General features: G+C 36.3%; 1 protein-coding gene across 4 annotated transcripts in view; it reads left to right on the top strand.

The window, feature by feature from the left end:
* The window catches only part of CADM2 (cell adhesion molecule 2), a 571,255-nt gene that overhangs the window by 400,781 nt on the left and 156,739 nt on the right, over positions 1 to 13,735 (top strand). For all 4 annotated transcript variants that reach the window (XM_088051667.1, XM_014253512.2, XM_088051668.1 and 1 more), the window contains one exon: positions 6,632 to 6,781. In XM_088051667.1, coding sequence (XP_087907793.1) covers positions 6,632 to 6,781 — 150 coding nt within the window. The remainder of the gene's footprint in view (positions 1 to 6,631; positions 6,782 to 13,735) is intronic.

A 13,735-nucleotide genomic window follows, 5' to 3' on the forward strand; every position in this document is an offset into this window, starting at 1 on the left:
TTTTTCTTGTTTTTCTTTTTTTCTTTTTCCCTATTGTCTCTCTCATACTTTTTCCTGTTTATCTTTGTGGAATAATTTTACTTCAATATGTATTTTTTTTTTCAATTTATATATGCAATATCTTTAACTGTAATATAGTCCAAAAAAATTATATTTTGAGTTAGCTGTTGGTTTGGGAAGATACACCTGAAACACATGGAGTGAAGGAAGGAAGAAGAGGCTTCTTCCTTTTCTATCTTTGCTGTCAGACATAAATTCCATAGTCTGAAATCAGAGGCTGTACTGGTGCACTCTTGTCCTTTGCCTTTGCATTATTTTAGTATTGCTGAAACATTTAAAAAGGCTCAGTGACCTTGAATGCACAGTCTGGGGTTAACAGTTATCCTCTGCATTATTTCTTCTCTCTCTCTGTCATTCTTGTAGTAAGTTTCTGCAGTATTGTCATTAATTCCAGTGTTCTCTGCAAGAGTTTTTGTTACTGGAGTATGTAACAGTTATTAGAGGACACAATTTGGTTTGGTTGGTTTATTTCTTTTTTTTAAGTTAAGTTTCTTCAGTGAGCAAACTATTTACAGGATTTTCTCTCTGGGAATAAACTCAAAAAGTATTTACCATCCAGATATGGGACTAAATTACTGCTATTTAAAACAGCAAGTTCAAAAAGGTGAATCCAGTCATGGACTCTGTATATCAAATATTGCTCAGGAAATATTTTTGTTCTTTAAAAATGCTGTGCAAATGCAATTTAACATGCAGGCACATTGCTGTATTTTCTTTTAGAATAAAGCAAAGCAGGTTATAAATAATAATAATAATAAATTATATAAAATTAATTATTTATATAAAATATAAAAATGAATAATAAATAAATAAGAATAAAGCAAGAGTTAAACTGTCCTTTTTAATCTGTCATTGATATTTTTACCACACTCTTAAGACTGTTCTAAAAAAAAATTTTAAAAATAGTAGAGGCAACAACTTGTGTAGCTTCTTCCTTCAGAATTTCCTTCTATCCTAATCTTCAATCTGCTAGCCATGCTGCCAAAACAGAGAAGCAGATTCATTCCCATTGCAAAGTCAGAGGAAGCACACAGTTGCACAGGAATGCAGATCTCTGTTTATGCCTGCTGAAATGCAGTTCACAATATCATTGCTCTTTAAATTAGGTAAAGACAAGCTAATAACACTTCGTCTCCTTGGAGAGATGTTTGCATTATTTCATATATAAATTAAGTGAGAAAGCCAGGAAAGTGATTCAGTTTATTAGATGTTTCATCATAATGGCTTTTTTTTCCTAATGTTTTCATTTCTTTACTAAGAAAGAAGGCCAGAATTTATGTAGTCTCCCTACAGATGCATGCTGCTATTTGAAGTAGTAAGCTGCTTGCCCTCTCACCCAAATATTTACTTTGTTTTTAAGGTCTGGTTCTGTTAAAACCAATATTCAAAATCAGACTGTTTTGAAAAATAATTTGCTCACATTTTTTTGGTTTTTTTTATTTCCTTTGCTAAACCTTAGCATTTTGATGGGCTCTGGTTTTGGTTGACACCATGCTTTGGAGGTATCAAATAAAAAGCCCATGGCTTTGTGGTTCCATGCAAGACTGAAAAGGATAAATCTCTGCTACAGAACTGTTGACCCTACCTTTTCCCCTCTTACATGCTGATAAACTTAATTTATCTCGTGAGGATGATGGTCAGCCAGGCTCTCAAATGTAGATCCAGTGTGGCAAAACATTGATAATTCACTGTTGTCCCTCTCAGCTCCTTTCCAGACCATCCCCTCTACCCAAAACCATTTATTTTTGTGGTTTTCTGATACTCAGTGACATTAGTAGGGAAAGCTTGCTGCCCTGATACTATGAAATGCTCTTAATTTGTGACATAACTGTTTGATTTACAAAAAGAGACCTTTGTAGAAACAAAAGTAAAGAGAAGATTATGTTTTCTCAGTGCTTACAGCCACCCAGTCACATTTATAATTAGCCTGGTAAATTGATTAGAATGTATCACCTAAGCATCAAGTGGAAGTGTTGAACTCATTAAAGAGCTTACATTGTAATTGCAAAAAGTAAAAAAAAAATAAAAAATCACCCCCCCAACAAAACAAAAACCAAAAGCAAAGCCACAAAATCAAGCAAAAAACCTAACCCAAACATAAACAAAAAACCATGAGATGAACTCACATGATGAATGATTACAAACTGGACCAAATAATGATAATTATTCTACACAGACTTGTTACATACTGAGATAAAAATCACTGTTATATGTAAAAACAGTTTAGCCATGATTTCTGGGTGGGAAAAAGAAGAAAAAAAAGTCTTTCTTGACAGGAAACAGCTTGTGGCTAATGAGATATGAGCATTGGTCCTCCACAAAGCATTGCAGAAACAAACTGTGGTAGAATATACTTAACCATAGCTCCATCTAGTCCAAAAAGTTGAAATAATATTGCTAACAAAGCTTCTAAATGAGTAGAGGGGCTGGGATACGACATGATGGCAATGATGTCTTGATGCAGCCGCCTTTCTTCAGTAAATCATTGCTTGTTGTAATTTACCTTTGCATAACCTTGTAATGTTTTCCTTTTCAGATTCAAGGGGGTTAATAATGTGGGCCATCAGTATTATTTTTTTCCTTTTTTAACTCTTTATTAGTGTACTCCATACAGTCAGTAAAATAATTTGTCCTCCCTCTAGATTTGATTTTGGAACAGAATGTAATTTTATATATTGTAGTGGATACATATATATATATATACATGTGTGTGTGTGTGTGTGTGTGTTTTTGACTGTGTTTGACTGACTTGACCTGCTGGTGGAGGTTAGAAATGTCATTTATTCCCAGCCTTTTGTTGGGAGGAAAGCAAGTAGGCTGAATGGGTAGCCCTGTCTGTAGGATGGTCAGCATCTGAGTCATAATCATTATCTCAATTGTACCTGTCAATCACCTCAGTTAATAGGAAAATAGGAAATAAATTGTACTGAACTTACCTAAATGTGTTCAGTGCAGTGAAATATAGGGATGTATAAACAGGAGCTACAGGAGGAGGACTGGAAGGATGTCTGAGGAAAAATACCAGCCCCATGGTAAGCCTTCAGTCACACCTGGCTCTGACCCTGGTCCTTTTAAGGGACTCTTGTAAGTGTGCAAACAAGAATACCAAAAACTGGCAGAGAAGTGGAATCACCTTCGTATTTCTGCCTTCTGTGACTGCAGGGCTTCCAGGTCTGGGCTGCACACTTCAGAAAGGACACATGGCAGAGGGCACAGAGAAGAGCCACAGACTAATTAAAGGATTAGAAAAATGTGATTTCTGCAGATAGACTTAGGAGCTCAATTTATTTAGATTATGAAAAAGAAGGTTTACGGGTGATATGATCACAGTCTCTAAGTGCCTACAAGAGAAATTTGATAAGAGAGGGCTGTTCAGAGCAGGGGAAAAGGTACAAGAGGCAGTGGAAGCTGGGTGCTACAGTGAGACAAATTCAGAGCAGGAGTAAATTTTGTGGTTTTGTTTGAACAGGGATGACTGTTGCTCTCCGAAATAAGTTACTGAAGAGGCCACTAAACTTTCCATTACTGGACTTGTTAAGTGAAGATGGAATGCTTTTGTTAGAGGACATTAACAGAAACAAGGCCTCTCTCACAAAATATTGTCAGATCCTCAAGAACCAGAAGGAATCTTTAGTGGCATAAACCACTTATTTGGCACTTTTACTGCAGTGTAAATGATTCAGGTGCTGATGCTTTCTTTTGTATTCACCTGTTTCATATAGGGCTTTACAACCTTCTCCCATCCTTCCAGCCCTACTTCAGTATCCCAAGTTAGATGCAAACAGTAAAATAAATCCCATAAGTTTTTCTTTGTCTTAGTTTTCTCATCACTTGCTAATAATTTTTTGTCTTCATTCAGAGGTGTGCAGTACCCATTCATTTGGACTTGCTTTTCATAGTTTTCTTCGTCCTGCAAAGGCTTCCTTCTCTCTACTCAGGCTACTTTCCATATTAAATCTTCTCTCATGTTCCCTCTACCTTTTCTCCAGTCCAAACTTCCCCTGAAGCTCTGTGCATCTTCCCCAGAACCTTAAAGATTCTCTGTTGGCAAGAGATGAGTGTTTTTGTCTTATTTTTATATTCTAAATTAATTCTTGTTTCCAAATCATCAGCAACCACTAGGGTGGCCAGAGGAAAGAAAATTCTTCTGACCTATTCAGGTTATGGCATTTATAGTTTCCATTTATATGGTTGATCAGAATAGTTTAGTTCCTGACCAGAGATGAGTCTGTAACTTGGCAATCCTTAATAAATGATGGAGTGCATGTACACTGACACCTTCATGATAAGAGCTGTAATATCAGACACAGAATACAGGGTAATTATGGGGAGATCTCCTAGACTGTGTTAATCGGGTCCTAAATCATTACAGCAGGTTCTTTATTAAACTACCTCCCATTCCAATGCTTTAATGCAAGTGGCAGATTTCACTGTGCTAATCTCTGGCACTAGGTTCTGGCTAATGCTTCTTGTAGGCAAAAAGTGTTCCAGCCCACATAGCCTCCCATTCACAGATCATACTTTAGAAGGTTATTTCTTTGGTAAGTGCCTTGTAATTTTGTGGAAGTAATAACAGGCTGTGTGCATTTTTCTGGATTTAAAAAATTCTAATTTAAATGATAAGCAATTTATGCAGTATCTTGAGGTTCCTTGACACATTGGAATTGAAAGAGGAGAAATGGAAGGAAATGACAAATCTTTTTTTTATTTCTATCCTTGTTTATGATTTTTGTCTCGTCATATATTTCTCAATGTGTGGTTTTCAAGAAGCAGAGTTTGATTAATGAAGTGTCAGATGCAGAGGATGTCATGAGAATTTTGGCATTTATTATTTGCAGCATTTAAATTAGCTATGGTATTTTTAGTATTCCTTCTTTTTAATTTACTATATCTGTTATCCTGTTGATAGTAAATACCCTCTTAGAGTAAATACCAGTTCATGGTAAATCTTGATCTTTAGACAGCTGTAGTTGATATTTATAGAAAAATTATACCAGTTATTCAGCTCTGCAATTTGGTGGAAATATTTTATTTATTTCACTGATGTGGGTGATTTTGTTCCATGTCTAAGGCCATTTGGATTATTTTACATAGGGAAATCAAAATCTGGCTAGAAATATGTTTTGGCAACATCAGGAGGTCAAATAGAAATTCAGTTTTTAACCTTTTATTTAATACTTCCTTACTCTGGTCATCTGCAAATCAAAAATCCTAGAGAACAGATTTTCATATTATCGTGCTTTTGCATAGAAGACATGCCTCAGTTTAACTTAGTTGGGAACAAGTCTGATGAGAGCCACTAAAATAGGATGTTTCTCTGAAGGTTTTATGCTGGATTTGTGATTCTGTGTTGTATCATTAATGGATATTGTATATATTATTTCCTTGATGTGCTTGTGACACGTCTGTGAGCTCGTTCCCTCCTGTAGGACTGTGGAGAGGTTTTTAATTTCTGACACATCCCACTTTGGTGTCAATCTTGGCATTATACTTCTTATGCAAGCACCTCTACCTACTCTTCAGTGCTTCTTTTAATAGAATCTGTATAAAAGGAGGAGAAGAAAGAAGCTTATATTTCATTTGGAGTATTAGGTTTTCTTTCTTTTGCAGTGTACCCTTAAATATAATATATCTCCCAGATGATAATCATATGTTCAGTGATGTGTCTTACTTATTACTGAAGATTTTTTTCTTTCCCCACTCATGTTAAAAAACACTTCCATGTTTTTTTCTGTACTCCCTTCTTGCAGTCCTGTTTGTCAGAATGTGTTGTGCTGTTTGACAAGGGGTGTGCTATCCTCACACTACATAAACACTTTAGCCTTACTGTGCCGCTGAAAATGCCTCTGACTCGAGAACCTGACTGCTGCTGCTCCTGCATTCTGTAGAGGCATTTGGAAACCTTCCCAGTGACTTTTCAGCAAGCACTTAATGTGATTCATAATGCTCTGGGATAGAATCACAGATGTGAAAGCGACCTACTACATCATCCCTTCCATTTTCATATGAGATCAGGTTATATTCCCCCAACAGCACATGCATCAAGTGTTAGATTCACACTACGTTTGCTCTCCAACAACTTTCCGAGCTTGACACAGAAAGCATCATCCTGAGAGGCCTTTAAAATGTATAAAAAAGAAACAGGGAGTCAAGGTTGCCCCATCCCTCTGTGCTAAAAACTCTGTGGATTTTTATGTTCTGCTTTCAGTGATGTTTTCAGCAATGGTTTAACTGCATTGCCTGCGCTGAGTTGTCTTTGGTATGTCTGAGGAGACAAAACTGCAGAGTATTTCTATGGAACTAAATAGTATGACTTACAGAGGGGGAAAAAGAGAGGGGAAACACTTATTTCTGAATTCATCTAGCTGTTTCTCAGATACAGGGAATAAATTATAAATGCAGTTTTTGAAAATTTATTGTACTACCTTTCTCTGGTCAGACTAGATCACTTTGAATTCCGGGTCTATCATTTGTGGGAAGCTGCTGCAATAAACTCAATTCTTCCATTTAAATATTTTCTCTTTTTTTCTCTTATTCTTTTCCTTTCTGCATCCCTTCCCTCCCTCCTCAGGCAGCCAAGGGCAGTTCCCACTCACACAGAACGTCACAGTTGTTGAAGGGGGAACAGCAAATTTGACCTGCAGGGTCGATCAAAATGATAACACCTCCCTCCAGTGGTCAAATCCAGCTCAACAGACACTGTACTTCGATGACAAAAAAGGTAAGTTGTTTCTGAACTCAAGCTTCTGCACTGGTTTTTATAAGAAATAAATGTTTAAAACCATTTCTCTTTAATACTCTGATGTGAATGTATTTCCAATATATTTTAGGAATAGATGTCTTCCATAATAATAATAATAATAATAATAATAATAATAATAATAATAATAATAATAATAATAAATTATAATAAATTTATTTATTTATTTATTTATTTATTTGCTGTCTTGCCCATTATATTATATTTAATATATTAAATACTGTCTTGCCCATTATATTATATTTAAAATATTAAATAAAAATAATAGGATTTCAAGGTCGTATTGTAAAATAATTTGGAAAACATTGCTGCAAAAAATCTTGGAAGCGCATTTATGAGTGGCAAGAGAGGCAGTGGCCCATAAAACCTGTGACTCGTTTTTATTAGTGTGTATGCATAAACATATATTCTGTATATCTTTACATTTAAATACGTAATCCCACAGTTTGCCACTAGTGTACAGCACTCTGGTTGTTGGTGCAATGCACTGTTGCTGTGGTAGCTGTTCTTAACAGCTAATAAAAATGCTTGGATTTTGTGTCCTGATTTTGCCAATGTTTACAAGCACAGATATTTTACATTTTTGTTAAATTAGAGAAGAAAAAAAAAGACCAGAAAATATCCATTCCTTACAAAGATGTGGGCATTATTTTACAGTGGTACATATTTGTAGACATCAGTTTGAACTGAATAAGCATTGCATTTTACATAATAGAACATTAACATAAAGATTGCAGTAGATTCTCTAAAGAAATTAAAATGAGGAGTAATAAATTCATTGCTTGGCTTTAAAAAATGTAAAAGCTTTGGTGTTGATTTCAGTCGTACAAAAGTTCAACAGTTATACTTAATTCTGGTGCTTGAATTACTTTTGAAAGGTGCTACATACTCTAGAACATATTTTAACAAGTGCAGTTATTACTCTGCTCAAAATTAAAGAACTGCTGTCCAAATGCTTTGCTGAATGATTACAAGAGTTTAAAACACCTTGTAGGCTTTGTGGATCCGTGCACTTCAATAAAAGAGAATCTAAAACCTATCATTTTATACCTGCAGAAGCTGCAATCAAAATATGTTTTTTTTACTATTAATATAATAGCTGAATAGAATCTCTTGATGGTGTTGAAGTGGTTCCTTTCTCTTTTATCTAATTTCCTGTAGCGTGTAATCATTTGATTTGCAATTTCTTTGAAATCATAAGTACCTTTTGAATGTAGGATTGAAGATGAGAGGTTTATGAGGTGCAAACTTTCCAGCTCTAAGTCCTGTGCTGTCACCTTTGCCCACATGCACCCCTTTATTTCAGCTGTAATCATCAGTGATTTGGGGTGGGTAAGTAATGTCTGCAAAACTAAAAGCAGAGAGACCTTGTCTGTTTATTCATCAATACTCAGAAAATCTATATCTTTTATAGAATAAATGGCATTTTAAAGGATGCTGAGAAAGACGTGTGAGGACTACAAATACATTAATTTCAGCATTGTAGCCATTTTGGTGTGAATTGAATTTTCTGTGTGCTTTAGCAAAATCTCTACTTTTACAATAAATAATTGAAGATTGTATTACCCTTTAATATAATTAATTAAAGCAACAGAATCTGAGTTGCATGCAGAGTAGTAAGTACTAGAAGCAATTTATATTCCCCACAGGAAATAAGTGTGTAAATTTAAGGGACCACAGTCTTTATTGAACTTTTAGCTTGTCCCAAGACTTGAAGGAGTATTTGATGATTAATTTTATGGAGGAATTTCTCTGCATCTATTACACATGAAAATGTCTTCATGTGGTGAAGAAAAGCTTCACATCCTTTAGTTGGAGATATTAACTCTTATGTTAGCAGCAGTTTGCACTCTGTGTGATATTTCCAGTCTCAAGTACACTGAGGGGAATGAGCAGTACATCCAATTCCTGCATGGAAAGCGTTCTGCCACTTCTGAAAGTGAAGCTTTCACTGGCAATTTTTCCTGTTTGTATATGTATGGGTTCCTATAAGTAAAAAAGATATTTCCTTCACATGCTTTTGATGCTTGCATTATTGAGCCAAAGTGGAGAGAGAGATATTTATTAGTGGTTTTGTCAGGAAATGATGGCAAGTGAAACTTTAAAGGCTTCCCCTTTTTTTCTCTCCTCATTTCCCACTTCTCCCAGCCAGGCATACAATTCGGCTATAAAAAAGCAGATTTCTGCTAGAACCAGTCATTGCATTTAATTTATTGACAGCAGTGCCTCTGCCAGAGTCTATTCAAACCTGTCTCTTATTGTTAGCCAAAACCAACCTCAGGTCTTACTTATCCTTCCAACACCATGGGCATTGCTTTTAAATAGCTGTGTTTCTCAAACCCTGAAAATTAATGGAAGCTTGAGTAGCTATAGAGTTATGTCCTGTGTAGAAAACAGAAGCTTGGACCAGCAGCAACACCAGCAGCCTTTTATATCCATCAGAGCTGAGTAACTCTGGGTGTTGCCATGTTCAGAAATAAATAAATCAAATTTGCCTACTTTGAACTTTAATTCCCCTCAACAGGTTATTTTCTATTTATACAAATGGCATGTGTAGGAGTGAGAATGCATTTCTTTAATTGAAACAAATTCAAGAAACCTTTATTTTTTTTGATAGCTATATGTTTTAATAATTATGAGAGAGTCAGATAGTAAAATGAAGGAAAACATGTAAGTGTCAAAAGAGGATTGATAGTCCAGCAGAATATGAGGGAGGTGAGAGCTGTTGGTATATCTAATAATTAAGGTTAGAAAAGGCCTTTAAGATCATCAAGTCCAACCACTGACCTTAGGACCACCACCATATGGCAGGACATGTGCCAAAAATAGAGGAAATTGTCCATGCAGTGAAAAGCTTTCCCCTGCTGTATTCTCCTTGGTGAGTCCCCTTCTGTTCTCATGCTTCTTTCTCAAGCAAGTTGGTTCCCCTGTCTTGCAAAGCCATTTTCTGACCAAAATAGAACTTCTTGTGAAAAAGGAAAAAAGAATCAGTCATCTGGAAGAGATGTGCCCTTCAAATTCCCGTGCCTTTCCACAAGGGGTTAATTATTAGTCTCCAGTTTATTAAAAATTGATGACATATATGTAATGAAAATCACATTAATGTAATTTTGCATTCTTCTGAGCTGTGATGCAATCATTGACGTTGAAGTTAGGAGTCAGTCTTCCTTTTCTGTTCTAGATATTCCAAAATACAGAAGGGACACACTAATACCAAAACCACACACTAATACCAAAACCACATTATTAAAATTACTCTTTGTCTTCCCCTCAAATACTGCTTTGGCCACCTCTTTCTAAGGCCAGGTTTTTCTCAGTTAGGAGGATTGTGTGGCTGGTAAAGAACGCTTCCACCCACAACCTTCACATCAGTTTAATATTTATTTATTATTTATGAAAGAGACAAGAATTATTTTTAACTTGGGATATTTCTGGCACTTGGCCTATACAGCCTTAAAATGATATAGACAAAAAAAATCAGAAGAGTCTTGTTTCAGAAAAGATAACACTGAATTTAGAGAATATGAAAACACAGTTCAGAGCTTTTTTCCAGGTCTTCATCACTTGCAGTACATCTACTTTGTTTTTGTTGTAAATGTAGGCCTAAAATAGGTTTGATTGATTGTGGTGATGGGAATATGGAGGAGAAAGAAGTCTTATTCTCCTACAGGAAATTAAGTTATAGCTTTATTACTTTATTATCTAACCAAGGTGGTACTGTTGCTTCCCTTCAAATCTTTCTTTGACAATCTAAAATATATTAAGATCCAAAATAACTTTGTCTTCATTATTACTCTAACACAGAGTAGCTAAAATGTATGAAAATAGAAATGTTTGATCTGGTGGACTTGATTTCACTGATGACCTGTCTCCTTGCTGTCCTTTTTTGGTATTTCTGTCTTTTTCTGGTTCCTCTACCTCAGAGATTCAAGAGCAATGTGTATAAATTATATTTTTAATTCTTTCTCTTTCATTTAAAACATTAAATCTTTACCAGACAGTAAAAAATACTGTACTCAATAAGTGGATGCATGCTCCTAAATGTTAATAAGCTTAACAACCTTACCTTGGTCTCCCACCCCTTGCTCTCCCAAGAGAATTTTAAAGATTGTGTCTTCCCGAAAACAGGAATTCACAACTCACCCTAAGGAAGCTCAGATTCTCTGGAAACAAATGCAAATTGTGTGCTGCACTTGAAATGAGTCTTTCCCTACACAATTTTCAATTAAAATGAATAATTGCCATAGAAACCTCTGTATCACTTTATGCACCCAAGTACCTATAATTGCATAGCTGCCTTTGGAAGAAGCACAATGTGCAACAGTGTAGAACTGGCAGATATTATTTTAAATTAATAAAGGTTATTTTAGTTTATCTTCCCTGGTGCCACTTCTTAAGGATTTTGAGAGGGCAATAAATGCAGAGAGACATAAATATGAATGCAGAGCTATAAGAAAAAGGTCATAGCATGGAAACACAGAGATATTTGATAAAGAGAAGATTGAAAAGAACCTTTATGCAACTTAGTATAGCAGCCATCTTCTCATATTCCCATTCAGCAGGGAATATAGATAAATATGGAGCAGGATATTGAGTTATAAAGGAGGAGTGTACAACTGAACAATGGCTGTGGATATCAAAGGTGTTTAATCTCCTCAGTATAAATTTGTGCAATCGGACTATCAAAAGGAAGAGAATCTGGACCTGGTGTGTACATACCTAACAGTTTTGCTCAGTCAGGCAAGTGCAAGTGTAAAATACCAGCTCTCCACCTTAACAGGGAGGTTTGCAGGTCTGCTGATGGTAAAACAAGGGTGTGTTGACACTGACCATGATAAGTTTGCTACAAAGCGACACAGATTTTGATGAGACATGTGCCTGATGCTAATCATAGGTTGGTACATGTCCCCTATGCTTTTATCAAGTAATAGCACTTTCATGTCTTACTGAAAAATTAGAAAGGATCTTCCAGCCTCAGAATTATTCATCCCTCAGCAGCAGAATAAGTTTCTTTAGATGACCTTTGATTTTTCACGTGTAAGAGTGCTTGGCATTTACGTAGCTCCCTATCATCTCGAAGGCTTTCAGAGATAGCGGTGCACGAGGCACGGGCTGTGAGAGGGCACTGCTCTTGAAAAGCTCTCCAGAGCTTCCCTGATAGACACAGTGCCTCGGGTGGGGACTTGTTTGGGGACAGCAGCAGCCCAGGAGGTTCAGCATTTGCTCCCTCTCAGGGGTGGCAATATTGAGTTGGAGTGAGTTTGGAGAGTTTAGGCTGTGTCTCTAATCAAACCATCGCGGCTGTTGGGATGGCCAGCTGTGCTATCAGCTCCATGAAAACAACTCCTGACCTTTTTCTTTCTCAATAGAAAGATATGTAGAGGGAGACTGAAATTCACTGTGTGCAAGGCATGGGATTTTAATTCCAGTGTCATGTGTGTCAGTTTAGGATTCATTAGTGCACAGAAGTTTTTTGCTCTAACACTAAAATGGTGATTGATTTGCCATCCAAAAGGCTGGTCCTTTCAGGTAGGAAAATCCTGTCTTTTTGATGTTATGGATACAGAACTCCATCTCAGTTAGCTGTATTTATCCTTTGACTTGTTTTGTGGCAGCCAGGCTTCGGCTATTGAATTTAAGTATAAACCAAATCTACACCATTCTCTGGTGATTCGACCTCAGATTCTAATCTGCATAAACAAGCAGAGGTACTTGTGAGTTACAAAAATAATTTGAGGATATTTCTGACTGGGGAGAAATGGTGAACTTCCCTCTTGTAGACATGTAATGATTCTAGTAAGCAGTTGAATTTAAGATGTAGGTGAGCGTGTAGACGAAAGGAATAAGCTTGTACAAAACATGAGTCAGAGAACCAAGGAAAATAATTTCTTTTTGCTGTAGAAAGTAGAACATACACGGTTTAAATTATTTATGCAAGACAGGGAGGCAGACAAGCTGTATTGTTGGGAGGACGGAGAGCATTAGCATTTAGGTAATGTGAAATCGAATAGCAGTGATGAATGGACTTACGTCTCCACCTTCACATGCTCTGTTTCCTGTTACATAATTGAGTGGAGATGGTATCAGACAGGAGATGATGACCAAGCTTAACCCCATCCTAGGGTACACATATAAATTAGAGATTCACTGTTACCTAGGGTTTAATAGACCCTTTCAAGCAGAGAATACCTTGTAGTCGAGCTATGAAGTAGCATGAGAACCAATGGGAAAAATGCAAGAAAACTCTACAGATAATTATTGAAGGATTATTTTACAGCCAGGTAAGTTTGGGAGAAGTTATACAGAAGGACAGGATTTTATTTTATCTTCTTTTTTTTCTCCCTGACCTGAATAGCAATAGTTTCTAAATGCTTTATAATATTTAGGAAGTTTCTAGCATTTAACAAAAACTTGTATGGGGTAGAAATATGATTTTCAAGAGCTTTCCATAAAGATCTTTTGGAGCAGTCCTTCCAAGGTATATAGTTGAGTTCATTTTTCTGTCAGTCAGATGTGTTGATTTCACAGCTCTGCCAGACAAATATCAGTAGCTGTCTGGCCAGCTCTTATCTTTCCCAGAGACCCACAGTATGACATACAGGGACAGATAACCTGGGTTAAGTTATTCAGCTGCAATTTTGTTCCTTACTAATGGGTTCTTGCTCCCACACACTCCCCTGAAAGGGGGTGGGGGAGAAAATCAGAAGGGCAAACCAAGAAAAATTTACAGATCAAGGTTAAGGGAGTTTAATAAGTGAAGGAAATAGGAATAAAAATTTCCAGGTAATGAAAAAGCAGTCACCCACTCTGTCCCATCAGCAGTGTGATGCACCAGCCAGTCTCCAAGCAATCCCTCTTTGAGGAAAACAACTCCCAAGGTTTTTATTGTTGTATTTTATGGAATATTCCATGGTC

This window comes from Pseudopodoces humilis, chromosome 2 (assembly GCF_049639895.1).
Source record: "Pseudopodoces humilis isolate 2021_Gansu_Grassland_sample_001 chromosome 2, ASM4963989v1, whole genome shotgun sequence".
NCBI classification, from domain to species: domain Eukaryota; kingdom Metazoa; phylum Chordata; class Aves; order Passeriformes; family Paridae; genus Pseudopodoces; species Pseudopodoces humilis.